Source organism: Ostrinia nubilalis, chromosome 9 (assembly GCF_963855985.1).
Source record: "Ostrinia nubilalis chromosome 9, ilOstNubi1.1, whole genome shotgun sequence".
NCBI lineage: Eukaryota > Metazoa > Arthropoda > Insecta > Lepidoptera > Crambidae > Ostrinia > Ostrinia nubilalis.
The window spans coordinates 4,670,966-4,696,963 of NC_087096.1; the positions used below are offsets into that span (position 1 = coordinate 4,670,966).

Genomic DNA, 25,998 nt, shown 5'->3' on the forward strand with positions numbered 1-25,998 from the left:
CACCGTTGTGCTCGGTCGTGTCACGTAAGAATTTTTTTGTATTTCTGCAAGCAAAATAGATGCTTTCTGTAAATGTTTTATGTCCAATTTCTTTGAAGGTGTTTGTGCCTTTGTTACAATAATTCTTTTCCTAAATATCTGCTTCGTTTCTGTGATATGGGTCGTGCTAACTTTCACTCTAGATATAGATAGGTACTGTGGATGGTAGAGCATAGATATATTATGTATACGAGTTTGTAGATATTCAACATCGAGTCGTCGAGACTCAAGGCCGAAATACACAAATACATAAGTAGATACCTACCTACCTGGTGTAAGAAAAGAATATTGGTTTTGATAGAAATGTGAAAATTGTGGAATCTTTTCGTCTTGGTCGGTGTGGCAGTAAGTACCTACTTGTGTATTGCGACGTTCATCGAATGGCGTACGGAGGAATCGCAGTCCCAGCTTTGATTTCAATCTTATTTATAAATGTTAATTATGTGTCCTTATCGCATCGACGCGGCGCAAATAATTTCATGATGATGCTCTAAGTGCCTACGTATCGAGTGATATTTCTGTGTGTATCTATGTTGGTTGATGAACGTAGTCCTTGAGATAACCTCAAAAACAATATAAAATTTGTCTTTATCTGGAGCAGTTCAGTGTTTAGAAAGCTTGTCGATTATTTTATGTGACGCTACGGATTTCGGAATGGTTGTTATAATGGGATTTCTTTGTCCCTGTAGATAATCTGAAACGTACGAGCTGACTGCAAAGCTGCGAAGGATCTGCCGAGCCCGCATTATCTGTGATATACAGCTCAGCCTCTCGTCCGTCCTATAAGGTGAGCTACGTCCTACAATAGGTTTCCAACTGGCTGAAACACTATTTGACATAAACACACCCATTTCATGCCACCCTGTATGACCTATTTATATCTAGATATTGTAAGTTTCTTCAAGCCACTATCAGCACATTAATCAATATTATTATACTGATAAGTTATATCACAGTTAAAAATGCTTTAAAAATACACATTGTTTTTAAAATAAGTCATGAAATGTAGTTCTGGAAAAAATACTTAACCTAAATTAATTTCATTGTTTTCTCATTAGAAAATAACTTCATAAATTAATGTCATGCAAGCTAAAATTATAATGCTTTTAATATTATGTTACTGTCATCATCACTAACACTATAATTTGTGTGCTTTTGGTGTAATTAAGGACAAGTTAATAGAACCATAAAATAACATGGATTTCTCCTAATTCTAAAGAATATAAATTAAATTCAAATTAATTTTCTTTCTGCTAAAACCACATCATGAAAAGGCAAAAGTCTAATATCTTGGAATGAACATCCAAATACTTATTGATTTCTAATACTGATTTGCATGTTGTCATGGATTCTTTGTTTTCTCCAAATTCTGGTTTTTGATTGATAGGATTGATCCAAAAAGACTACCTTCCAAATACATTTGAGTTTGCCTTTTTTCCATTTGTTAACTGAAATCTTTGTTCTAGAGCTGATTGTTCAATCATCAGATAACTTAAACTTAACCTTATCTAAAGATTAAGTTGGCAGTTTCAGTATGGGAAAATTTTCATTGATAAACCAGCCTAATAAAATTTTAATGTAATTTTATTATATAGAACATGTATTTTTGTTGGCTACCTTGTCATGTAACAGCTAGTAGGATGTATAATTTCTATACAGGATTTGTGAGCAGTTTGATGCATAGAGTAATGTGTTGTTCTAGGGCTGGGCCACTCGGGGCTAGGAGGCGTCCGCAGCAGCTTCCAGCGGTGATCTCACCCTGCCCTCTGCCATAGAGGCATTAAACACTGCTACCTGCTTAATTGACTGCATCACTACGAACCATTGTTACTTAGTCTATAATTGAAACAATATGCAATCTGTGAACATAAGTATAATACTAGGTGGATATTGTAGAAAATTATTCTATTTATAAATAATTGTCTGATGTCTAATGTTTCTGTAATATTATGTGTTCCACGTCTAATTAAGGATAATTGTTACTCCAATATTGATACTGTTACCGAACCAATGCAATGTAATAACTCCACCTCGACATTGGTGGTAAACACAAATAAATTTGGTGCTTTTGAGCGAGTCTATAAGAAGAATGAGAGTCAGCGAGTTAGTGTAAAAATGGTAGATAATAATATTTATAATGTAGAGTTTGTTGATAGTATCCAACAAAACCAAATGATTGGCGATACGCCTAACTACTGCATTCCTTTAAAGATTAACGCCATAACAGTCCAGGGTATCTCATACAGTGACCCATATTTCAGTAGCTTTAACTTAAAGTATAAGATGGCGTTTGGAGCGCCAGAGTATATGAACAAGTCTGATTACGCTTTTAAATCCTCAGTTTGTATTATACATGATGAGCCTTGCGAGACGCAACTATTGAACGAAAAGTCTGCTCGTGATATGATATGCAAAACGAAAACTCGAATGATTACTGACGACGACAAGTCTGCAAGAACATACCATGACAATAATGTTGGTTTTGGGGCCGCGAGCTCTGAGTCAGCTTTGAAAGTATTCGCAAACGGTGATCTCACTTTGGACGGGATGTTGGAACTCAGTAGACACGAGGGCGACCTGATGAAGACTTTGGGGGGCGCCGTAGACAGCTGGGGCGTGCCGCGCCGGCTCCGGCTATGCGGCGGCGGCGAGAGCTCGCTCAACGCAGCAACCGGCTGGGGCAGCCCGCCTGCTTCGAACAATAACGGTGACAACCCTATTTTGTTTTATTTACTTTTCGCTCTAATGAACCCCTGTGTTTTAAAAGTACACAATCATCCAGTTATCTTTGTAGAGTCATGTAAACTTGGGATTGTTAATATTTATTCTCAAATTACTTTCTTGATAACAAAGTTGGTAAACAAAGCATTTTTTTATTTGTAGGTGGTTTGTTTTTGACAAGAGTGACAACATTTTGTTTATTTTTTTTTGGTAGGTGGGAATTGGGGCGGCAACTCCAGTGGCCAAACTAACAGTGGATCGAACAATACTCAACAATGGAATAATACGGCCCAGCGGCCGCCTACTTCTCAAGCCGACAGTAAGTTCCTAAATCGAACAATTTACTCAGCTTAGTCATCATTAGAGAACATGTTTGTTAATGTTTATTACAAAGTTGCAATGGCATTTCGTAATTGATGATATTTGCATTTCGCCCAGGTATTTATGAGTGATAGGATTGTTTCTTGCAGTGAACAGCAACAAAGCGAACGGCAACCAGATGCCGCCTACCAGTGCTGCCTCAGGCCAGAACTGGCAGAGCTCTCCGCCTAACATGCCAAATTCACAGTCCAACAACAATGGTGCGCCTGCAAGCAATGGTACGTCTACGTCATATCCAACTAATCACGTCATTTGTACAGTTTACGCCACATTGAGTAATGTTGTTTAATAATGACTACTGTTTTTAGGCACGAACAACTCTGGAAACGGGAATGGAGCGAACCCTTCCAATCCGGCTGCGAATTCTAACGGGCCTTCTGCTGGGAACGGAAACGGGAATAACGTCAACAGCACGTCCTCTGCCAAGATCGAGATCAACTCAATGAGGGAGGCTCTCTTCAGCCAAGATGGTTGGGGTGGAGTAAGTAGAAATCTATGTCGATGATATCTTTATTACTATAAAAACATGATAGTTGACTAATATTACGAATTTTGTTCATAGCAACACGTCAACCAAGACACCAACTGGGATGTACCCGGATCACCCGAGCCCGGCTCGAAGGTGGAGCCCACGGCCGGTGGACCTCCGGCATGGAAGCCGAGCATCAACAACGGCGCTTTCCTCGGAACCGATCTCTGGGAGGCGAACCTCAGGAACGGGGGCCAGCCGCCGCCGCAGCCCGCCGCGAAGACCCCCTGGGGGCACACGCCCACGACGAACATCGGGGGCACGTGGGGCGAGGACGACGACGCCGCCGACTCGGCCAACGTGTGGACCGGGCCGCCGCCGCCGCAGCAGTGGCCGGCGGGCCCGCCGCAGCACGCTCAGCAGTGGGCAGTGCCGAAAAAGGACGATTGGAACGCGTGGGGCGAGCCGCCGCGTGGCGGGGACCCGCGCCTCGACCCGCACGGCCGCTCCGCCGACCCGCGGCAGCAGCCCAACGACCCGCGCCACGACCTGCGCGGCGGCATCTCCGGCCGCCTCAACGGCGACATGTGGAGCCAGCACCACCAGCACACCGGGCCCAACAAGATGATGCCCAGCGGCGGCGTCAACCAGTGGGGCGCGCAGGTATTGTTGAACTTGATTCTCAGCAACGCGTACCGCTGAAATTAGTAAATAAACTGCCCTGTGTATTTTTTGTGAGTGAACGTAAGCGTCGATCGACAGGGTCCCAAGGAATCGATCAAAGCGACCGGCTGGGAGGAGCCGTCGCCGCCGGCGGCTCGCCGAGCGGCCGGGGGCTTCGACGACGGGACGTCATTATGGGCGCAGCGCGGAGGTATGGGAGGCATGGCCGGCCGCGGCGCCACGCAGGGCCCGCCGGCCCCGCAGCGCATCCCGCCCACGCCCACGAAACCAGACGCGGTTTGGGGAGCCCACGCCCAGCGCAACGGCTCCTGGGAGGAGCCCCACGCGCCTGGCTGGCCCGAGCGCGACGCTTCAGCTTGGCCCGACCAGTCCGGCCCTGCCCTGTGGCCCGTGCCCAAGCCTAAGCCCACCGGTCCCGGTGGTGGCTGGCCCGACGACATCGGAGAGTGGGGCGGCCCTAAGCCCCCGCAGGCCGGACCTCTCGGCAAGCAGCTGCCGAAGGAAGTCATCTGGAACAGCAAGCAGTTCAGGTTGGTTACATTTCTAGGTCTATTTCCCGTTAGACGCTCGATAGAGTTTATCTAAACGTAAAATTATGTTTAGGTTCTTGGTGGAGATGGGTTTCAAGAAAGAGGAGGCCGAAGCGGCGCTCCGCAGCCGCGATATGAATGCTGAAGAAGCCTTTGAATTATTGTCGAACGGCGCTCGCGATGGATGGAGGCGCGACGAGTTCCACCACCAGCCCTTCCAGCCGCCACCGAATGTCCCAGCGGTGTCCCCCGCCGTGGCTCAGAAGCTGTTGAGTCAGCCGCCGCCGCAAACGGTGCAGCATCATCACTCTTACAACCCTAACAGGTAATTATTGTCGTATAAGGTTCTAAATAATTAATTTATATTTAGCCCTTGACTGTCGAGTAACTAGACAAAGAAAATTTTTTGTTTAGATAACCCGCGTGGCGTTCAACGTGTGAAATCACTAAAAACTTAAAATATCAATTTTTTTAGTGTGGTTATGAATTTCAACATACCATGTCCTTTATTTCTATGTCATTTTGTTCTTTTTAAGTATTATGAAAACTACACCAACTCTATCATTACAGTGCTAGTAATTACAAGCTAAATAAAATTTAATAGAAAAAAGTCCTTCATAGAGTTTATTAGGTCATGCATTCAAAGCATAGATCAATATCAGTCGCCGAGCTATTTTTACCTCGAAATATAGCCAATTTACATTGTTCGAATAGTAACAAACAATTACATATAAATTCTATGTTTGTCAGCAAACTATTGTCTTTCACAATCGCTACTATCAAATTTCGCTAAGATCGTCAATAAATGTTGTTGATTGAAAATGAAGTAGCTACACTTAGCAGACATTTTATTGACTTGCTGAAATCGAAAGTTGCGTCTATACAGACTTGGCGGCCATTTTGGCGCGATCGCCATAGCCTAGACAAGGGACAGACGCGACAAAATACAATAGCGAAATGTGCAAATGTAAATATTCATCTTTTTTTGTTAATGCGTCAGCAACATCTTAAAATAACTAACAATACATTGACATTGTATTGAAAACATTTTTGTGCCAAATTGTTTACGCGATAATGAGCATTGTAAACTTTGGCGACAGCATCACCTGATGCTATGCTAACCAACCATTTTTTGGATTTTTTGGGCAGTATTAGGAATTAATAGGAAGAGCAAAATAAATTATGATAAAAAAATCTAAATCAATGACTATAACAAAGAAGATAGTGGTTTTTTATTTCAATTTCGGCTCAACTCAACAGTTGTTTTTTTATACACAAAACTTATGATAGAGGAGAACTAAGCTACCCAGATTTTGCAATTCGGCCTAATTTGACTCTTGTTGTTAAAATAAAAAGACGACGAAAAGTAGCCTATAGTTAACTAACAAAAATGGCGCAGCAACCCAAAATGAGTCTTGGCCTCCGAAATTTTAATAAGAATCTCCACTCTCAGTCTGTTCTGCGCCACCTCTCGCCGGTTATCGACGCTCTTCTATATTTAGCTTTTTTTTGCACAGTGGCACCGGCAACAGCGGTCAACCCAGCACAGCACAACTTCGCATGCTGGTACAACAGATCCAGATGGCGGTGTCAGCAGGCTACCTCAACCACCAGATCCTCAACCAGCCGCTGGCCCCTCAGACGCTCGTGCTATTGAATCAGCTGCTGCAACAGGTAATATAAAGTTCAAAATGTATGTACAGTCAGCGTCAAATAGTTCGTGACACCCGAAGTAAGCAAAAAGTTCGCAACACGTCTTTGTTGCAATGAGGGCTATCGTTTTAGCGCTCACCAGTTAGCGCCACTGTAGAGTAAGGTCCTGTCACTTGCTAGTAGCGAAGACAGTGGCGCCAACTTGTGAGCGCTAAAGTGGTAGGAGGACTATCGCATTTGCACTCATCAAGATGGCGCCACTGTAGAGTAAGGTCCTGTCAATCGCCAGGGGTGCCAACTGCTAAGTATAAAAACGATAGCCCTCATTGGATTAAGGTTGTGTGACTATTTGATGCTGACTGTAATACAGGCTAGTTACAGCACGTCAGATTATTACATTTTTGGTGCAAAAGAGCACCAGTTCCAGCTAAGTTAGATGCTTGTATTTAGCTGGATGTTCCGTCGTACTACATTCGTGTCTTGTTTATGGACATGGGTTTTGAGGATAGATGGATGTTTATTATTTATTAGTCCTTCACACAAGAACTGCTGGACGAGTTTTGATGAAACTTAACAATGGTGAAGCTTATCAAAGTAAAACAAAAACTTGATTGCTTTACGTCAAAATTTACGCGGAAGAAGTCGCGGGTGAAAGCTAGTTAAAATTAAAAGTCCATGTCAATAGTAAAACCGGTAAATATCATATAGTTTCAACATCATTCAAACGCGTGTCGTTCCTTGGGGGAGCCAGCCAGCAGTGCACCATTGGCGGAAATGATTAGTAACACATACGGTGTATTTCCTATTGCTACGTGGGGCGTTAGACTTTGTGACCGCGGAAATACCCAGGCATGCATAGCCGGTGCAGTCGGTGTAATTTCGATGCCAGTCGTTCTCTTTGAAAGTCTAAAAGTTGAGCGAAAGCCAACAAAAAAGAGTAAAACTGCAGCTCCATTTCAGTGGTCATCGCTGAAATCGCGCCTTTAGAGATGGTTTGACGCAGACCGTCCCATTCGCATATCGTCGGAACTCAAAAATGGCCATTAATTTTGCTCCATTCGCAAAATAGTCACACTCAGATAAAAGTTCCACCTACAAGTTGAACTATTGTTTCATAAATGGTAGGCTTTTGCCCGTTTTCGCCATCAATCCCTAATACACATATAAATTTTGTTTTCATAACTTAAAAATCAGGGATTAAACGGGCATTTAACTTTTATCTGAGTGTAGACTTTAGGGAAAGGCAAATGTTAAAAGGAATCGTAAAAAATTCTCTAGTCTGGCATCTAATAAATTCGTCCCGCCCCATTAGTTCAGTAAACTGCACTGGTAACGCGTAATGAAATTCAAAGACTGGCTTATCATTGAGTTATTCTGTAAAGTCGAGTATTCTCTAGGAAATTCAGCATTTGTTAGCAATTTTTTTTCCAGTGTCGTCGGTCGTAGTGCGTTAATTACTTTTTTTTTCGTAAAATTAGATAGGCAGTCTTACGTCAACTTATGTGTAGATAATGTGTTTATGTTATTTTAACTAAATTAATCCAGCCAAAAGTTTTTTTTCAATGACCACTTCTCTAAACTTTTACGAGTCAGTAAAATTATAATTTTGATCATGGACACAACAACATCTGTAGTAATTTGTATCTGAAAGGAGGTTCACAATTCGGTTGGTTTTTTTATGAATGTACACCGATTACGCCGAGATTTGTGATCCGATTTACGTGTTCCTTTTTTTTTATCGATGCAGAATAGTTGCCATTTGTTCCCATAAAAGTATAATTTAATTTGGTTGAGTAGTTTTTATCACCAATAAGACTCAATACTTTATTAAGACTGAAATAGTTATGCATTGAAAGCTATGCATGTATTGTATCAGTAGTACCTGCTGTAACACATCCACTGCTGCACAAAGGCATCTAAAGGTTTCCACACCTGTTGCCTATCTAAGAGTTGGTGTAAATATAGCTCAAGTTATATTACGTTTGTGCTTGATGTTAATATGAACTCAGTATAAGTTATAACGCGTTTGTGCTAGAATGTATTTGTTATTTCCAGATCAAAGTACTGCAGCAACTGGTGCAACAACACTCGCTGGCGCTGTCCAAGGGCAACTCCACGCTCGCGCTCCAGTGCTCCGTGCAGATTACCAAGGCTAAGCAGCAGATCACTGCTCTCCAAGTAAGCTTGTTTATTTATTGGGCTAAGATTTTATTTAGATGTTACGGCACCGAGCATGATTTAAAATGCGGGATTTGGATATGAAATCGAAATTGGCTTTGTATTTAAAATGTAATGGGATTGCCCAGTCTAAAAAAAGAATAATGATGCCAATGGCGGCAGTCAAAAAGAAATAATATGCTTTGAAGTTATCATCTAACACTCAATTAATATCAATTGCCATTGTGGTCAAATGACTTGACATTAAGTGAGATATTTATCTATCAAAGCAGATCTGCCTTGTTCTGCATTAAGAAAGTTCCTGTCTAATCCGTCCCTGTAGACTGCCGTCTCACAAATGGACACATTTCTGTACATTTCGTCCACTTGCTACAATAATCTAATTGGAGATGTCACACTGTCGTCGCAAGAGGACGATTTTATACTCAAAAATTTTATTAGAGGCAAGCAAGGTATACTTGTTAGTTTCTAAGCTCTTTGACATTGAATAGTTAATAAATAATGGTTTACTTCTCCCGCAGAACCAAATCGCGAACCAGCAGGCTCTATACATGAAGCAGCAGGCCGGCGGCGCCGACCTGTTCAAGCCGAGCCACGACCCGCTCGCCGGGCTGCAGAATAACTTCAGCGATATGGGCATCTCTAAGGACACGCAGTCGGTATGTACACCATAAGACTTTGTGCCAAATTGTTCACGCGATAATGAGCACGTGACACAGCCCGATGTACCATTGCCAACAGATACCACAGCAGACTACATTATTGTTCAAGCTAGCGGCCGCCCGCGACTTCGTACGCGTGGATCCCGTTTTACCCCCTTAGGAGTGGAGTTTCATAAAATCCGTTCTTAGCTGATGTCCGATAATGAACCTACATGCCAAATTTCAAGTTTGTAGGTGTTATAGTTTCTGAGATTTCGTGAAAGTGAGTCAGTCATAAGATGCACCACTGTTGATATGTCGGCGTCAGTATACCATTCATCACAGGGCCGCAATCAGGTGCTATAAGAAACTCCGCAAGCCCCGATCCATGTCCGGCCGATATTGCCTGGATAACGCCTTCATGGACCAATGACAAGAGCGTTAAACTCACGACTCCTAGATTCCCAGATTTTAACGTTATCGCGCTAACAATCTGACTCTACAGGATACAGTGGATGTAACCGAAAAATAATAAAAATTGACACTTAACAAGTCCGGGACATCTGTTGGTGTAGTCGCTAGCAGACAGCGCTTTTTACATTCTTAAGTTGGGTTTTTGCCTACTGTGAACTTGATAACAAACATTGTTTTCACACTGCATCTATACTGGCATATTTTTACTTATTGTTTCGCTTCGTAGGCTAACAATGATACTGAACAATGGGATAAAAACAATACTTACAAGCATTACATTAGAGAAACGGAGCGTTGACGTTAATGCAGGTCAGGCTCTAAAGAAAGGTACGCAAGTAGATGTGTGATGTAATTTTGGCTATTTTAAATAGCACCCAACGATTTGCCAAATGTACGTTTTGCCCAGTAACAAGTAAAATAGCGGGGCTTATTTATTTTGTCCCTGTCTGGCTTAATGCCGAGAGAAAGCACGGTTTCAAAACAAAATAATATTGTTTCGAGTCGTAAAATGGTATAACTAGAGATTTTAATACAAACAATTAAGTTGACGTTGGGGTTGAGTTAACAAAAGAAACGGCACCGTTCTTTATCTCGCACGAAAAGAAGACTTAAATCTCTTGAATATTGTTAAGTCTATGGTGGGTCTTCACCCACTATTTAAAAAGCAAAAGCAATTCTACTGCATCTATCTTAAAGTTAATTTTCTCTTCCAACAGGCGTATGGTGCAAGTGGCAACCAGCAATCGCGACTGAACCAGTGGAAGCTGCCTTCCCTGGACAAGGATGGTGAGGGTTCGGAGTTCAGCCGTGCCCCTGGAACCGCCAAGTCCACCACCAGCCCTCAGCTCAACCAACTTGGCCTGCAACCTGACTCGTAAGTGTTTAAGCTAGTTCACTTGTTTTTTTTTAACCTTTTTTCAAATTGTAATTCGTTTTTCTATATCCAGCCAGTGTCTACCAGTCTATACTCATTTGTTTATAGACCATTTAAAATTAAAATTCGATTTTTAAAATCTCACTGTTTTCTGGATCTAGTGCTTTTGTTTTAAATTGAATATTTGAAATGGTAATGTAAACAAATGGCAATTTAACTCACGCAATTAGACCAAAGAATAATATTCAGCAATGTTTTGGTCGTATATCCTCTTGAGAGGTGATCCAGTAGTTTTGTGGTCATACAATTATTTAATATGCAATTCGCTAATCTCTGAACGGAACGCAAATTAAAATTATTAACATTTTCCTTCCTTAATTGTAGTAGGTTTGTTTGTTTTGGTAGTAGAGATACATGTTTATCTACTAGTAAGTGCGTTTTCAGTTTGTTTACGGATACTCGTAGTTATTGTAGTAATCGAGATAAATACTAATTAATTAGAGTTGGTAAAGTCCCCGCCAAGGTCAAGAGATATATTACATAGTAGCTTAAGTATCTTTAAGTTATCGTAATAAAATGTACGATTCTTTTTCTTTATCTTGATTAAAGATAGTGTGTCCACGCCCTACTCAAAAGTCGTTGCAGCACCGAGAACCAATTAGGTTATTATCTTACGTTTACAAGTCCTCACTTCAAATATCGCCCTCGACTTTTTACGATATCATACGACATTTTCCAAGTTTCCGAGTGTTGACCATGCACCGCAAGGCGTAGTAGGACGTATGTGCAGAGAGCTCAAAGCTCCATAGCGCTAAATACTTAAGAAGTAAAGTGCTAGAGAAAAAGAACTTCGAGCAGTACTTACGCTCTTTACCGAGATTAAGTTCGTTGGTCATTAGATAGGGAGAATAATAGGTGGAAAGAGGAACCGCTAAAACTTGCGCCGGTGCACGAAGCCACCGGTCGCCGCGCGTTTTGAAATATGTACTTCACACGCTGCGGGGCGCTCGCGCGAGATTTAGCGGAGGCCCTACGATTCGGTTCGTATGCCGCGAGGCCTGTAGAATAGGTGGAAAGTCATATTATAGAAGAAGTAATGTACTATGTTTGTCCCTGCTGGTTCAGCACACAGGGCGTCAGGCGTGGCTCCTCTTAACACAAGGGCAAAAGAGCTTGGAGCAGTAATTACGCGCTTCACCAAGATTCGGTTCGAATGCCGCGAGTCAGAACCATGGGGCGTAGGGCGTAACTGTTCACACTAAGCATAACGCAAGGAAAAAGAGCTTCGAGCAGTAATTACGTGGTTTATCAACATTCGTTTCTGATGCCGCTACTCAGGTAGAATCATGGCCGTAAAGAAATAAGGCCGTTCATAATATAGAAGAAGTAATGTAGTATGTTTGTCCCCGCTGGTTCAGCACATGGGGCGTCGGACGCCGTCGGTGGCCGACGGTCTTTGTTTAGCTATTGTCTTTTTGGCTGAGTAGGAAGGAATTAGAACTACTCTTATTATAGACCTACGCATTTTCTTAAGTTACGGTTCGTTTACCGCGAGAGGGTAGTACATTAGGAACCGCTAACACTACAGAAGAAGTAATGTAGTATGTTTGTCCCCGCTGGTTCAGCACATGAGGCGTTGGTCGCGGCTCCGAGGGCCGAGGAGACGCGGGCGCCCTCGACGTCATGATATCAATTGACAATGAGAAGGGACTTGATAGTTTATAGCTCTTTCCCTCTTGCGCTATACTTGTAATACTTCAGGAGAATAGTGCTAGGGGAAAAGAGCTTTGACCAAAATCGTATGCCGCGAGGGATGTAGAATAGGCAGAAAGTACCGTTCATTTATAGAAGAAGTAATTTGTCCCAGCTGGTTCAGCACATAGGGCGTCGGGCGCGGCTCCGAGGGCTGAGGAGACGCGGGTGCCGACGTGGCCGACGGTCTTTGTTTAGCTATTGTTTTTTGGTTGAGTAGGAAGGAATTAGAATTAGAACTGCTCTTATTATAGACCTACGCGTTCCGTCTAGATTTGGTTCATATGCCGTAAGGCCCGTAAGGCCGTTATCATTAAAGAAGTAATGTAGTATGTTTGTCCCTGCTTGTTCAGCACATAGGGCGTCAGGCGTGGCTTCTCTTCTTAACACAAGTGCAAAAGAGCTTGGAGCAGTAATTACGCGCTTTACCAAGATACGGTTCGAATGCCGTGAGTCAGAACCATGGGACGTAGGGCGTAACTGTTCACACTAAGCATAACCAAAGGAAAAAGAGCTTCGAGCAGTAATTACGTGGTTTATCAACATTCGTTTCTGATGCCGCTACTCAGGTAGAATCATGGCCGTAAAGAAATAAGGCCGTTCATAATACAGAAGAAGTAATGTAGTATGTTTGTCCCCGCTGGTTCAGCACATGGGGCGTCGGACGCCGACGTGGCCGACGGTCTTTGTTTAGCTATTGTCTTTTTGGCTGAGTAGAAGGGAATTAGAAATACTCTTATTATAGACCTACGCATTTTCTTAAGTTTCGGTTCGTTTACCGCGAGAGGGTAGTACAATAGGAACCGCTATCACTACAGAAGAAGTAATGTAGTATGTTTGTCCCCGCTGGTTCAGCACATGGGGCGTCGGGCGCGGCTCCGAGGGCTGGGGCGACGCGGGCGCCGACGTGGCCGACGGTCTTTGTTTAGCTATTGATTTTTGGCTGAGTAGAAAGGAATTGAACTGCTCTTATTGTAAACCTACGCGCTCTCTCTAGAATCGGTTCATATGCCGTAAAGCTGTTATCATTTTAGAAGAAGTAATGTATTATGTTTGTCCCCACTGGTTCAGCACATGGAGCGTTGGGCGTGGCTCCTCTATTAGAATCTTAACGCAAGGGAAAAAGCTTCGAGCAGTAATTACGCGCTATACCAAGATTCGGTTCGAATGCCGCGAGTAAGAACCATGGGGCGTAGAGCGTAACTGTTCACACTATAGAAGAAGTAATGTATCCTACATCATAGTCTTTCGGCTGAGTAGAAATGTCTCTTCCGTAATCAAAACTGTTCGTACTATGAACCTTCGTGTTTGTTCGTTTACCACTAGATAGTATAGTTAGGAACAGGAACCACTAACACAGAAGAAGTAATGTAGTATGTTTGTCCCCGCTGGTTCAGTACATACATGGGGCGTCGGACGCGGCTCCGAGGGCTGAGGAGACGCGGGCGCCCTCGACTTGGTCATGATATCAGTTGACAATGAGAAGGGACTAGGTAGTTTTTAGCTCTTTTGGGGGCGTCCATAAATTACGTGAGACAATTTTGGCTATTTTTCAACCCCCCCGCCCCCCTTGGTGAGATTTGGTGAGATTTTGCCTGACCCCCTCCCCCACCCCCAAATCTCACGTGATATTAAAAAAAATCCGAAATTTAATAGTTTTGGAGTAATATAACTGAGAAACATTTTTTTGTGTGCTTTAACGTTGTTGCTAACGAGTGCATCAAAAAGATCTATAAAGTTTAAGATTTTAGTTCTTGAAAGTATCTGCTAGGGACGCTGTACAATCATCATACATTTAAATGTCATTTTTTACGCAGTCGCTAGCGGATGACGATTGTGTAAAGTCGCACTAAGCCCACTGATTACGAATAGATCCAGAAAAACACGTGTAGTGACAGCGGTTAGTACTAGGGTCACATTGTTTTTTTACAGAAGTACCTAGTCTAATTGTTCCTTTCTACAAAATCACTAATAATCTAGCAAAATCGATTTTGATAAAAAAAGAACTTGTTTTATAATTTTCTTAATTTCGTCATTTATTCTGCATTTTAGTATTGACACATGCAGACGGAAGCATTTTTAGTTGTATTTGTTTAGACTGTATAGAATAAAATGACATTATCATCATACAAATATCATTTTTAGTCCTGACAAGGAACCCTTAATATAGTTTCGATATGTCTGGCTGTCTGTCTGTCCGAGGTTTTGCTTGGAAACTATTGGCACTAGGGAGCTGTAATTTTGTAGAGGTATGTATATTAATCACGACGACAAAACGGTACAATAAAATTATGTAAAGTGGGTATGATTTTTTTTTCGTCTTCTACCCCATGTGTGGGGTATCGTTGGATAGGTCTTTTAAAATGGCTTAGGGGTTTCTAAGACCATTTTTCGATTTAGGGATCCGTTTGCAAAATGTTAAAGTTTAAAGTGCCAATTTTTGTACGAGTAGGGCGTTCCCCCCCGCTAAAAACTAAACTGTTGGCTTGATAAATCTGGAAAAATTCAAGATTATAGTGCTTTTTATGAACTTTCAAGGAAAACTATAGCGGTTAAGATAGATCAATTAGTTCAAGACTAATAGTCGTTTTACTCATGTATTATAAAATTTCATACCTAATAAAAATTCCTTAGAAGAAAATATTAAAAGTGACTTTAGATGAAGTAATTGCTTACTTCTGAAATATATTGTGATAACGACGGACAACTAAGGAACCCTACACTGCGCGTGGCACGACACGCACTTGGCCAATTTTTTTACTTAAGATTTAACCCAGTTTTCTCGCAAACTATTTCTCTATTTCTTGTGGAAAAAAATACGTGATATTTCCCGAGACCCCCCCTCTCCCCCACGTGAGATTTGGTGAGGTTTTTGTTGACCCCCTCCCCCCCCTAAAAGCCTCACGTAATTTATGGACGCCCCCTTTCCTCTTGAGCTATACTTGTAATACTTTAGGAGAATAGTGCTAGGGGAATTGAGCTTTGACCAGAATTTACGGTCGTATGCCGCGAGGGATGTAGAATAGGCAGAAAGTACCGTTCATTTATAGAAGAAGTAATGTAGTATGTTTGTCCCCGCTGGTTCAGCACATGGGGCGTCGGACGCGGCTCCGAGGGCTGGGGCGACGCGGGCGCCGACGTGGCCGACGGCAAGGACGCCTGGCCCGCGCACCCCGCGCACCAGCCGGTCTACGACCTCGTGCCTGAGTTCGAGCCTGGCAAACCCTGGAAGGTAAGATGCCGGGTATTCTTAAGCTTCAACCACACCAACGCGTGCAGATCGCCTTCACGGCACGATCATAGGAAAATGACAGTAGCCTTATTCACGTAACAGAACTTCAACGACAACAAATCGATGAATGCGATCCTATCGAGTAATCGTTCTATCAAAATTACCCTTATGAATACGGATTTAGAACTGTTTTTCAATGGGTCGACGTAACAAAACGTCAACGACAACAAATCGCTGAGTTGCGATCCTATCGAGTAATCGTTCTATAAAAATGACCCATGTGAATACGGATTTAAAACAGTTTTTCAATGGAAAGACTTCTGAACGTCAGCGAGCTTGACTGTCAAAATACGTGATTTATTCCGACCTGTCATTGGCCTTTGATCGCGCCGGCGATGGCGATCTGCACGCGTTGGTGTGGTTGAAGCTTTTATAATTGGAACTTACTAATTCTAACTGTTCAACTCTACAGATTAACCCTACAGGTCGGACCGCATTTGCGCGGCGCAGCGCGACACAGCGTCAAATTATACTTTCAGTAATTTTGTATAGAGTATGTCGCATTATTATGGCGGCACTGCAATGAGCGCACACAGTTGTTTACGAGAGAATATTTCGACGCGCGAATGCGATCCGATCTTAACGCTTACTAAATATGGAGTGGGCTTATTGGATAGTCCAGTGGTACGGGTATCGCACTACCGAATAAGCAGTCTGACGCCGACACCATTGGACTATTGTTGCCTATTTTGAAACAGATCAATTTTATTACAACAAGACATCACAAAAATGTAGATACAAGTACACAAGTTCACTAGTTGGGTTTCATAGAGATGTTGTAGTGGTGGAAACCTCTCGTTTCTCTAGGATAAGTTCTGAAACATAGGCAAAACAGAGAAGAAAAAAAGCAAGCTAAACCATTTGTCCCAATACCGATGCATATTCTAATAAGTCACTGTGCAATATCATAGAGAAAAAGAACATAGTAAACATGTAGTGACATTGACACTGTATATGCAGACAACATGATGTTTTTAAAGGATGTTACCGGGCCAAAAGTTCAACATTTTAGAATAACTAAAAATCAAACAAAAATGTTTTTGAATAACTTTTTTGAACTGACAAAAACAACAGTCTATAGAGATAGCACTATGTGCTTGTTTAGTCTGATAAGACTGATAATCTGATATGGAACGCACATTCCGAAGCTACTGTTAGTCGAATTTTGTTAAATAATGTCACGTGAATGTAAAAAATAGGCCAGTCTTGTTTACTCTATAAATTACGACTGAATCTATGAAAAAGGCGTTTCTCAATATTTGGAAACAAATAAAAATTACATACAACTAAATGACTTTCCTTTATCTTTCTGTAGCCGTCCACATTAAGGCTTGGTATTTCTGCTGAAGTAGGTATTTCGCGCTGTCAAAATCTGCGCGCGCAATTTTTTGCCGAAGACAGCGCGCCAAAGAGCTCCCGCCACAATTTCCAGCTACACAGTATAGAAATACGCAGTTGGTTAGGTTAGGTTGACTTCCTTCCCTTTAAGTGTCACACTCACAACACTTTCTAATACAAATCATATCCAAGTGATACAAATTGAAACACCTTTTAGACTTTTTGGGAATATATTCTAGAATCGAATAAATATAAAATATAACTGCAGAAGTAAACAAGGTTCAAAGTGGCCGTGGCGTCGCCCGACCTTCTGGAAGTTCTGCGCCGGCTTAAAGAATTTCAAAATTACGTCACCCAACCTATCGGTAGGCCCTTGGGAGCTTGAGCGATTGGAAAAACATTTTATGATAAGTTACTCTTAGTAGCGATTATTTAGAGCTTGGAAAATAAATTATAGTTGTTGCAATTCACGAAGCTTTGCATGTGGTTAATAACATTATCAGTACACGCATCAATTTTGTTCAGTCTCTTTGTTTATTTATAAATAAAAATATCATACTAAAATTGCAGAAACACGTTTGTTTGTATTGGTCTGGGTGTTTTGTTTCTATAATTTGTATGACGTATGTACGGGGTTCTGTATCGAAAATTACTATGAGCATCACACGCGGTTACCTGCGTACCTCTGTGCACTCATGGGAGTTTAAGCAGAGGTCACTAGAGTTTGACTTTGAGCTTTGTTTATAGTCATTACGAAGCAGACTGATGGGAAATTGCACTGTCTTGAATTCGAAAGGGTAATTTGACGGTGTTAGGGGAATTCTAGGAATAAATACAGAGTTTCCTCATTGAGATTGAGACATTTCAATTTAAGATTTCACTTGACATTGAACACAATCTGACATGAATTTTTCAAACACTTGTAAAAATAAAAAGTAATTAAATCAAAGGCACTAAGTAGTATTGATATCAACTTCGAAGAAAATGACTGCCAAAGTTACTTTCTACCCGTTCCACACGTCTTTCATGAATTATATTAAGGAATTATTAAGCTAAATTTCAAGTATATTGAACCAAGTAATCACTTTGTCCCATACAAACTTTGCCCCCTTTTTTCACCCCCTTCATTTCATGACCCCATTTCGGAAAATCTTTTCTTATGAGATGCCTACGTCATACAAAGAACACACCTTCCAACTTTCAGGTCTCTACGATATCCGTCAGTCATTTAGGACAAAGCATTTTTATTAGTTGTCCAATACTCTATCGTTCCAGGTATGTCATTGACAGGAGGGCGCTACTATCTTAATGGGTTATTCATTAGTCCCAACTTTATGCCACTTGACATTTCAGAATCGTTTGACTTTAGATACCTAAGCGATTTGATATTCAGTCTTTTGATGAAATCATATTCTGCAATAACTTGAGGTGTTATACCCGATCAAGCTTTTCATTGCAGGACAGTAAAATAGTTTTATTATTAGTTTCTTCTCTAAGTCTTAATTTGTCAGAGTAGGTAAAGGCTCCATGAGAGCAAAATTTAGCTTTATAATAGTTTTTAATGTTTTTCTTGAAATATTTGACGCCTTGTGTAATCTCTCGTTAATATAGATCCACATAAATAAAGAATGTTTGACTTCGACTTTAATAATTATTATGCTCTAACATATAATAATAATCTAACATAAATAAACTAGCTTTCCGCCCGCCGCTTCGCCCGCGTGGAATTTTTCGGTTTTTATATAACCTATTACACTCAGATATAATGTGGCTTTCTATTGGTGAAAGATTTTTTAAAATCGGTTCAGAGAGAGATTTGAGATTGCCCCTTACAATTTAACAAATATACAAACACACAAACTTTACCTGTTTATGATATTAGGTATAGATAGGTAATTTGAAACCCTATTTTGTTTTATTTTAAATATTTCACAATCCAAACTAATATTTACTGTAAGTAAATGCTAAATAGTAAATAATTAGTTTGGATTGTGAAATATCCTACTAATATTATAAAGGCGAAAGTTTGGATGTCTGGATGTCATGATGTCTGGATGTTTGTTACTCTTTCACGCAAAAACTACTGAACGGATTTTGTTGAAACTTTACAGTATTATTGTTTATAACCCAGATTAACATTATGACGATATGTGGCAAATAAATTTTAATAAATAAATAAGACGTGTCTAAAAAGCGCCATCTATCGTCATTGGTTAAAATTACAGCACTGGACAAACTACGGTATGACGTTCGTAAATATTCATTCAGTAGAAGCCGTGAAACGCCATCTATCAACATGGGTAAAACGAGGTAAAACATCACATCTAACGGGGGTAAAACGAGGTCCACGCGAACGAAGTCGCGGGCGGCCGCTAGTTTATAATAGGTAGCTTTCCCTCCGCAACCTTATTGGTATTCCATGTATGTGTCTTTTAACTGATTTCTGTTAAACGTTTTATGTAAAATTTGTCCAGTTATAACTCTATTTACATCTGCATATGTAAGCAAGGATTCTTGTTCTCCAGCCCAGATGCCGAGTAAACAGAATCGTCTTTCAGTGACGTGCAGTTGCCCCTATATTTGACCTAATTTTTTATTATTTATTTGTATCAGTGTGCTCTTCTAAAGAGTGTAAGACGATTGTATGTAGGTAGGTACTATTAAAATGTAATTTTAACTCATTGGTTTTGTCTCATATTTGAGGAATGTACTATGTATCATGAGTAGAGTCTTAGTTTAAAAGGATGCCAACGATTTAAATTTCAATAGGTAGACAAAATTCATAATTCTTAACTATCAAAAATTTTAGCTTTCTCCAGTAACACTGATATTATTATACTGCGACTCATCAAAGTCATCATTGTCAAAAATATTGACAAATCGCGAACTGTCACGGCCAAAAAACTGACACGCGTCCGTCCTCCGTAAGCGCCACCGCGCGACTGATTGAGATTGTCCAAGTCGTCATGGGCGATTTTTTCCACATTTTTTAACATAGTAACTAAATAAGACGCAATATAAAAATTTCATCCGTTAAAAGCCCTCAAGTTATATCTGAACTTTAGTTTAGTAAAAGATTCAGAATCTCAAATCGCTTATTTTAAAAATAAAACCATAAATAGAAAACGAATAGAGGTAACTTTGGGAATTTATTCTATCGAGTCAACTTCATCAAATCGTGTTTCCATCCGTTAATAGCCCTAGAAAATATCCTCAACTATGCCCAAAAAAAATCTTAGCCTTTAATTTTACTGTTTAGTACCTCAAAAATGAAAAATGAAAACCTCATTTTCGCCATTTTCTCTGCTACCCGGCCTTAAGTTACTAAAAGCTGCTGGCCTTATTTTTTGTAAGTTACTGAAGTCTATAAGATTGATTCTGTATGGTATAAATAGGTGACACAACCACGTTATTCTCAATAGTTCACAACATCTTACACGTGACTCAATTCCGACACAGATAAACTTTCAATATCATAAACCAAGTTGTACTTCCGAATATAGCTGTAAATTCCGCAGGGTAACCAGATGAAGAACGTCGAAGACGACCCAGCAATGACGCCTGGATCCGTGGTCCGCTCGCCTCTATCTTTGGCCGCGATCAAAGACACGGATATGCTCGGCGGGAAGACTTCGCCCCCGGGCGGGGAGCGGTCGCTGTCTTCGTCCACGTGGAGCTACGCCCCGCCGGCCACTTCGGCGGCCAATGCGCTGAAGCCTCCGGCTGATACGTGGGCCGGCAAGCCTCGGCCTGCGCCCCCTGGTCTAAACAAGCCCTGGCCGCAGCACCATAATGCGCAGCAGAGGCCCGTGTCCTCCTGGCAGGCGTCTACTTGGCTGCTGCTCAAGAACCTCACGGCCCAGGTAAAAATTTTAAAACCTAATCTTTCCAGACTACTATGGCGGATCAGAGTTTAAAGTCCACTGACTTTAAACTCTGATCCGCCTATCCGCCTTCTGATTCCCTCACTTGGGAAGTCAACGATTTCATTGAAAAGTCATACACATAGCAAAAATATGTACAAGTTGGGGTCGATAAAGTTTAGCGTCAGAGCAATGACACTAGTGGTATAAGAAAATTTACTCTTGTATAGAACTGCCTTTTTCTGTTGTATTTTGGACATCCAAAAACTACAGACATGTAGTGGCTTGTAAAGTCTGACTGTTACAGTCTACAAAGTTACACATTTTAACATGATCAGGGTTGCCCCGTTGCAGTGGACGTCCTATGGCTGAAATGATGATGATGATGATGATGAGGGTTGCCCCTCTGGATTTTAATTACAGTTTTTTTAAAGCAACTAATATGATTTACGCAGCATTTTCACTCAATGCCAAACTATCAATGTTAAGGCAATAAACAATGACAACGGCGCTATTAAAAGGTCAGGGATCACTTCATAAATGATGCAAACCTATTTAGCGACCTTCGTATTTATTAGCAATCGTGGAGCGTCGTTATTCATATTGCTACGCCTTTCTCTATTGCGGTGTTTGTGTGTGTGTGCACTTGGTTATTATAATTTATTTTAACCCAACAATATGCAGATCAATTTGAAACAAAACAAACCTGAGCTTTAGTATGTTACATGACCTTAACCTTGTTTGAAAATGTAGCCCAAAAAGTTTCAATATTTCTATCTCTTTTCTTGTCTTTAAAACAACAAATATGCAATCTCTTCTACTTTTACTAGTTACTAACCAAATAATTTCATAGTCCCATTTAAGTTTCTTGTATTTAGGCTAAGTTTTTATTCAATAAATTTATCTTATCTTATCTTATCTTATCTTCTGCAAGAGTTATACGACATTGTCCCATTTATAGTCCCGATGCAATGGTAGGGTTAATACTGGGATGTGTAAAAGTGCTTTTTAAAAGCCTACTTGCAAAAATAAAATGAATTTTATAAGGTTTTTTTATTAATTGTATGTTTTATCTCCAGATCGACGGGTCAACGCTGAAGACCCTGTGCATCCAGCACGGGCCGTTGCAGAACTTCCACTTGTACTTGAACCAGGGTCTCGCCCTCGCCCGCTACTCCACTCGCGAGGAGGCGGCTAAGGTATGTTACATCCAAGCATTCCAAGCTTCAACCACACCAATGCAGATCGTCATCGCCGGCGCGATGAAAGACCAATGACAGGTCGCGCGACCTATGACAGTTCACGCGACCTGTCATTGGCCTTTGATCTCGTTGGTGTGGTTGAAGCATAACATCATTTCAGCAACAGGACGTCACTGAACATAGGCCTCCCCCAATGATTTCTACATCGCCCGGTTGGTAGCGGCCTGCATCCAGCGCCTTCCTTCTACCTGGTTTATTCCACCTTATATTAACTTTGTTCACCCAGGTGATATCACCCAGATGAACAAAGTTAATTTTTTAGGGACCATTTCACTCAGTTTATTTTTCCAGGTGACATGAGTAGATTAATTTGTTCAAAGGAATTATTTCACCCAGGTGGACTTTATTCATTGGTCAAGTGGATTTTTATCAGCTACATAATGCATGCTAATAATAATCCTGCTACCATTATAAGGTTGTCGTTCCACCTTGTGGGTTTACCCACAATCCCTGATTCATCTGTAGAGTTATTGTTATTGAAAAGTCTGACTCTGAACTAAAGTTTTGAAGATACATCGCGCATGCGCTGTGTGAATAGGGCTTTATTGATTCGCGCCGTGCAGACTGAATACAAACAAATTAAATCGGGGCGCGGTCCTTTGTTAGCGGCTGTGAATAGAATACGAGTACCTATGCTATGAAGAATAATAATATTATGAGATTGGAATTGTGTGTAACTTTTTTGAAAATGGTGTAGTAGCACAGAATAATAATAAGTACTACGTACAGAAGTTTTTCTTCGCGAAGGTATTCAAAAAAATGTATGCTCAATGTCATCAACAATATGGTATAATTTAGCTTGTCTTAAGAGTCGAGCACCGTTTTGTTGACATACGTCAGTGATCGGTACTGTCTTGATGCCATAGGGCTGACTGCTACAAGAAGCTACTGTGTCGCCATCTAGCGCACCACACTTGCATTCACTGCTCTTCGCGGCAACGCGCAGCTACATGCGGCCGCCAGTTATATAGTGTAAGAGCTAGCACCTAAATATTTTATAACACACATAACTGTGACAATTTATTTCACGTGGGCGAAGCCAAAAAGCTAGTAAGAAATAAAAATTCAATTCAGTAGGTATTTCAAACCAAATTTTATTACATAAACAAACATTATACTAATTTCATTATGGGCCCTTAGTATGTGAAAACTGCAATTGACGATATTTCGCACTGTTTTCAATATTATGTATCACAGAACGTATGTGTGATGGGATGATATTTTCGAAAACACGATTAGAAAAAATTTTTGTCGAAAAAAAACATTTACCTCTGGATTTTTTTATAAAAGTTTAATATGACCGTGTTTTACAATAAAATTCCTATAAAATCACAAAGGTATCATGTTTGCCTCTTTGATTTCCTAGCTGTTTTAGATTTCAAAAACCTAAATATATTAATTTATTAACTTTCTGATAAAAATGTGAATGGCTCTTACGATGTCCCCCCCTTAAATCAAAATGTCTTTATTTGGTCTATATGCCCATCATCACTACGTAATAATTATAAAAAAAAGTCGCTTTCCTGTCTGTCTGTCCCTATGTATGCTTAGATCTTTAAAACTATGCAACAGATTTTGATACGGTATTTAGGGTTCCGTAGCCAAATGGCAAAAACGGAACCCTTATAGATTCGTCATATAGTCTGTCTGAACATAGAACGTTTTTGTGCACTTTTTAAAATGAGTTAACCAAGTATATGGCTATTAGACTTGCACACGTCCGTCCGTTTTTTGTAGGATTAATATAATTAAGTAACATTTATTTTTTGCATTCGGCTCTTGGTCTAACCCAAACGAAACACGAACAACTAATGAACTAACAATGAACAAAGTTGATAAATTAGTAATATGTAAATAATGAATTTGTTTTGCGAGCTGTCCCGGCGTACTTCGTACCGCAAATTAATATAAAGTCGTTTAAGTGATTTATAAAATCGCAATATTAATTTTTGAAAGTAGGGTCATTGTGCTGGTTTTCTATCTAACTTCGGTTTTCGTCCCTTTCACTGAGCTGCCATAAACACATGCGTAAAATTTGAATACAAAGTATTGTATTCACATAAGGCAGTAGCCATCCCGCGCTAGTTTTGTTGCAATCTATAATGCCTAAGCAACAGTTCTACCCAAATGAAAATGTAATTTAAAAAGTAGTGAGTTCCAAAAAATTACGTAAATGCGCGGCTATACACCGGTCACCGGTACATTGCAGAAATCATCGCGCTAGAAAAAAAACGTGCTGACAGGAAAAGTTTTTGGCACGTATGTCTAATTGATAGCATTATAAACACAATTTTAAGTGTTTATTAAACTTCTTCATACAAAATTAAATCTTAGATGACTAAGGGTCATTTTTTTAAAGCATAGCTCAGGTCATATAGCAGGCAAATCAACTCGGAAAGGGATCAACAACGTATCGCCTTTTGTGACATGGAGGTAATAGTGGAGAGGAAATATAGATCTATACAAAAATTCGACAAATTAATGACAAACAGCTGTTTATCTCTTTCTAACTTACCCCTGGTGATGTATAAAAAAAAGAAATAGATAATGTTTGGTCAGTACTCATTCTGGCAACATTTTCATGTGACGTCACTAACTACCTGACTTGTGCCGAGTAGGTACCTATATACAAGATTTAAGAAAACAACATATTTATAGGCAATCAGCTGACAACTACACGCACACACACACACAAATACCTGTCAGCTGATTGCCTATATTGCGGCCATGTTGTTTTCTTAAATCGTGTATGTATTTATAATGCGTGTAAATGTGTGCGCAATGTACCGAGTACGTTTATTTTAAAGTTACGCCAAGTCCATGAGACATTGATATACGTCAGTGTTTTGCTAGCTGTCATTGCCCTTCGCGCGCTGTCATCGGCGAGGCAAGGCGTTTACGTTACGGTGCGGACTGCGGATTGTGTGTGCGTTGCAGTATGGACTTTAGTTGACTGCCTTTATGAGCACTCGAACGACATAAAATAATATGATACATTTATGTAAGGGTATTTTAAGATCACAAAGTTGGCAACTCCGATAGTTGGACGAAAACCAGCGCAAAGACCCTATCCTGTTTGACACCTATAATAATTGACAATAGCTGGCTCGGCGAACTTCGGCAAACTAATGTGTGACGTGAACGTGAAGTGCCAAATCGCGGAAAATGTCGGAAGAAATCGAAGAAATACATGAATTTGCATGAATTATCATGAATAACAATAACCACTTATTTACCTCTCAGTGTCTTCAGGCAACTTAAAAAAAGTACATTGTGTGTTTTTATTATTATTTAGGCAGTTAAATACTGGACAGTATTTTTTACACAGTATTTTTTTATTTTTTTCCATAATACAAGAGTACGCGTGCGTGTGTCAATGCTCGCTCGTATCTCGTATGTGACGCCTTGTCGAATCGCCTCCTGTAGGTGGGCTATCGTGCGTGTTTTGTTTTCGATGTGAACTCGCGGAGATGAACAGGCCTGGTAGTAGTTTCACTGAGACATTACACAAAATAGACAACACTATAATAATACATATTTATTATCTTTTTCTTTTAGTCAATTACTAATAATAAATTAGACAAAAATAAATCAAGTATACTTGTTAATCAATTATTTCTTTTTTATTTAAATATTTATAGACTGGAGAGAGAGCAAAAGCAGTGTTATTACATATTTTTTGCCGGCATTAAATAAATGTATTGTAGTATTTATTTTATTTAGAATCATGAATAGGTGAGACGAGTAAATTTAAATATGCCGTCTCGCCAAAGTGGCAGACGGTGGTGTCTTGAGTTTTTAGCGGCGCTTCTTCTCAGCACTTGTCAAATGTTGGTCTTCAAGCTGG

At 40.5% G+C, this 25,998-nt stretch overlaps 1 protein-coding gene across 1 annotated transcript in view; it reads left to right on the plus strand.

The window, feature by feature from the left end:
* Positions 1 to 25,998, plus strand: part of LOC135074816 (protein Gawky) — a 35,892-nt gene that overhangs the window by 309 nt on the left and 9,585 nt on the right. Inside the window, exons 2-18 of the mRNA XM_063969198.1 lie at positions 729 to 826; positions 1,742 to 2,746; positions 2,975 to 3,079; positions 3,216 to 3,359; positions 3,450 to 3,622; positions 3,704 to 4,273; positions 4,373 to 4,824; positions 4,898 to 5,149; positions 6,342 to 6,498; positions 8,533 to 8,655; positions 9,177 to 9,314; positions 10,487 to 10,644; positions 13,252 to 13,313; positions 13,431 to 13,435; positions 15,461 to 15,628; positions 20,545 to 20,889; positions 21,969 to 22,088. Of these exons, the coding sequence (XP_063825268.1) occupies positions 1,966 to 2,746; positions 2,975 to 3,079; positions 3,216 to 3,359; positions 3,450 to 3,622; positions 3,704 to 4,273; positions 4,373 to 4,824; positions 4,898 to 5,149; positions 6,342 to 6,498; positions 8,533 to 8,655; positions 9,177 to 9,314; positions 10,487 to 10,644; positions 13,252 to 13,313; positions 13,431 to 13,435; positions 15,461 to 15,628; positions 20,545 to 20,889; positions 21,969 to 22,088 (3,753 nt within the window). The 5' untranslated portion in view covers positions 729 to 826; positions 1,742 to 1,965. The remainder of the gene's footprint in view (positions 1 to 728; positions 827 to 1,741; positions 2,747 to 2,974; positions 3,080 to 3,215; positions 3,360 to 3,449; positions 3,623 to 3,703; positions 4,274 to 4,372; positions 4,825 to 4,897; positions 5,150 to 6,341; positions 6,499 to 8,532; positions 8,656 to 9,176; positions 9,315 to 10,486; positions 10,645 to 13,251; positions 13,314 to 13,430; positions 13,436 to 15,460; positions 15,629 to 20,544; positions 20,890 to 21,968; positions 22,089 to 25,998) is intronic.